The 1,014-nt window shown below is 66.1% G+C and overlaps 1 protein-coding gene across 1 annotated transcript; it reads right to left on the bottom strand.

The window, feature by feature from the left end:
- EMIHUDRAFT_460897 (hypothetical protein) lies at nucleotides 1–1,014 on the bottom strand (the record flags this gene model as incomplete). Its single annotated transcript, XM_005791217.1, has 4 exons — nucleotides 1–266; nucleotides 387–570; nucleotides 713–803; nucleotides 869–1,014. Coding segments are annotated over 3 exons (314 nt in total), but the record flags the coding sequence as incomplete, so codon positions are not given.

Below are 1,014 nucleotides of genomic sequence, written 5' to 3'. Positions count from 1 at the left end.
GCTAGAAAACACACAGACACAGTCGGCAAAATGCTGTCAGGCCCGCGAGCAGCAGCGGGGCAGCTGGCCAGCGGTGGCCACCGCAAGGGCGAGCCAGCTCGCGAGCCTCAATAAGGACCAAAGGGTATGCACATGCGTACACCAAAGCAGCCACAAGGGTGGGGGAGGGAGGGCAAAGGCCCATGAGCACGAGGCACAGGACCATGAGCACGTCATAAATGGAGGCTCACCTCAACCCCGGTGTCGTAGTGTGGCATGGTGTAGACCTGGGCGGGAGCGAGAGCGCGGGCGGCGCTCGGTGTCGGTTGCGGGCCATGCGCGGGCGGGCTACCGAAGCACGTGGCGCGGGCCGGGGTCGAGGTTTGCTCGGGCGGGGCTGCTCGCACCTGGTTGCCGGCGGAGAAGGTCAAGTTGACGGCGACGTCGACGTAGATGAGGCCGTTAGGCAGCATCAGCCGCTCAAACATGCTGAGCACCGTCGTGGTCGAGGCACTCAGCCGCACGGGGAAGCGCACGGGCGGCGTGTAGCGCTGCTGGTACGCCGACATGTTGATCGGCGTGTCGAGCCACCTGGAGGCATGGTGGGGGTGAGGGTTGTGGCGCGGTGGAAGAGTGCGTTGATTGAGGGTGGGTGGTGGGATGGTGGAGATCAGGCGCCGCGGCGGCGGCCGGCGGGGCGGGCAGGGGGGGGGAGGGGGGGGGGGGCACGCACGGCACGTGCACGTCACCAATCCACTCCCCGTCGTAGAAGATGTCCACCTCGATCTTATAGAAGGTGAGGGAGACGTTGAGCGGGTTGGTGCCTAGAAGGCTGTAGAAGGTGAGACGGTTGGTCGAAGGTGAGGGAGGCGTCGAGCGACATTGGCGCCCTCGATGTAGCAGTAGTCGTGCAGGTCGCGGCGGCGCGCGAGCGAGTAGGCGTCCTCGAACGCGTTGATGTCCAGCTTGACGCGCTCGAAGATGCGGGCCGGCTGGTTGTTGGTGAGCAGCCCCGGCAAAGCGGCAGTGATCGGG

Source organism: Emiliania huxleyi (assembly GCF_000372725.1).
Source record: "Emiliania huxleyi CCMP1516 unplaced genomic scaffold EMIHUscaffold_11464, whole genome shotgun sequence".
Lineage (NCBI taxonomy): Eukaryota > Haptophyta > Isochrysidales > Noelaerhabdaceae > Emiliania > Emiliania huxleyi.
Note: the sequence above shows the minus strand (reverse complement) of the source record. Positions and strands in the feature narration are given on the sequence as shown.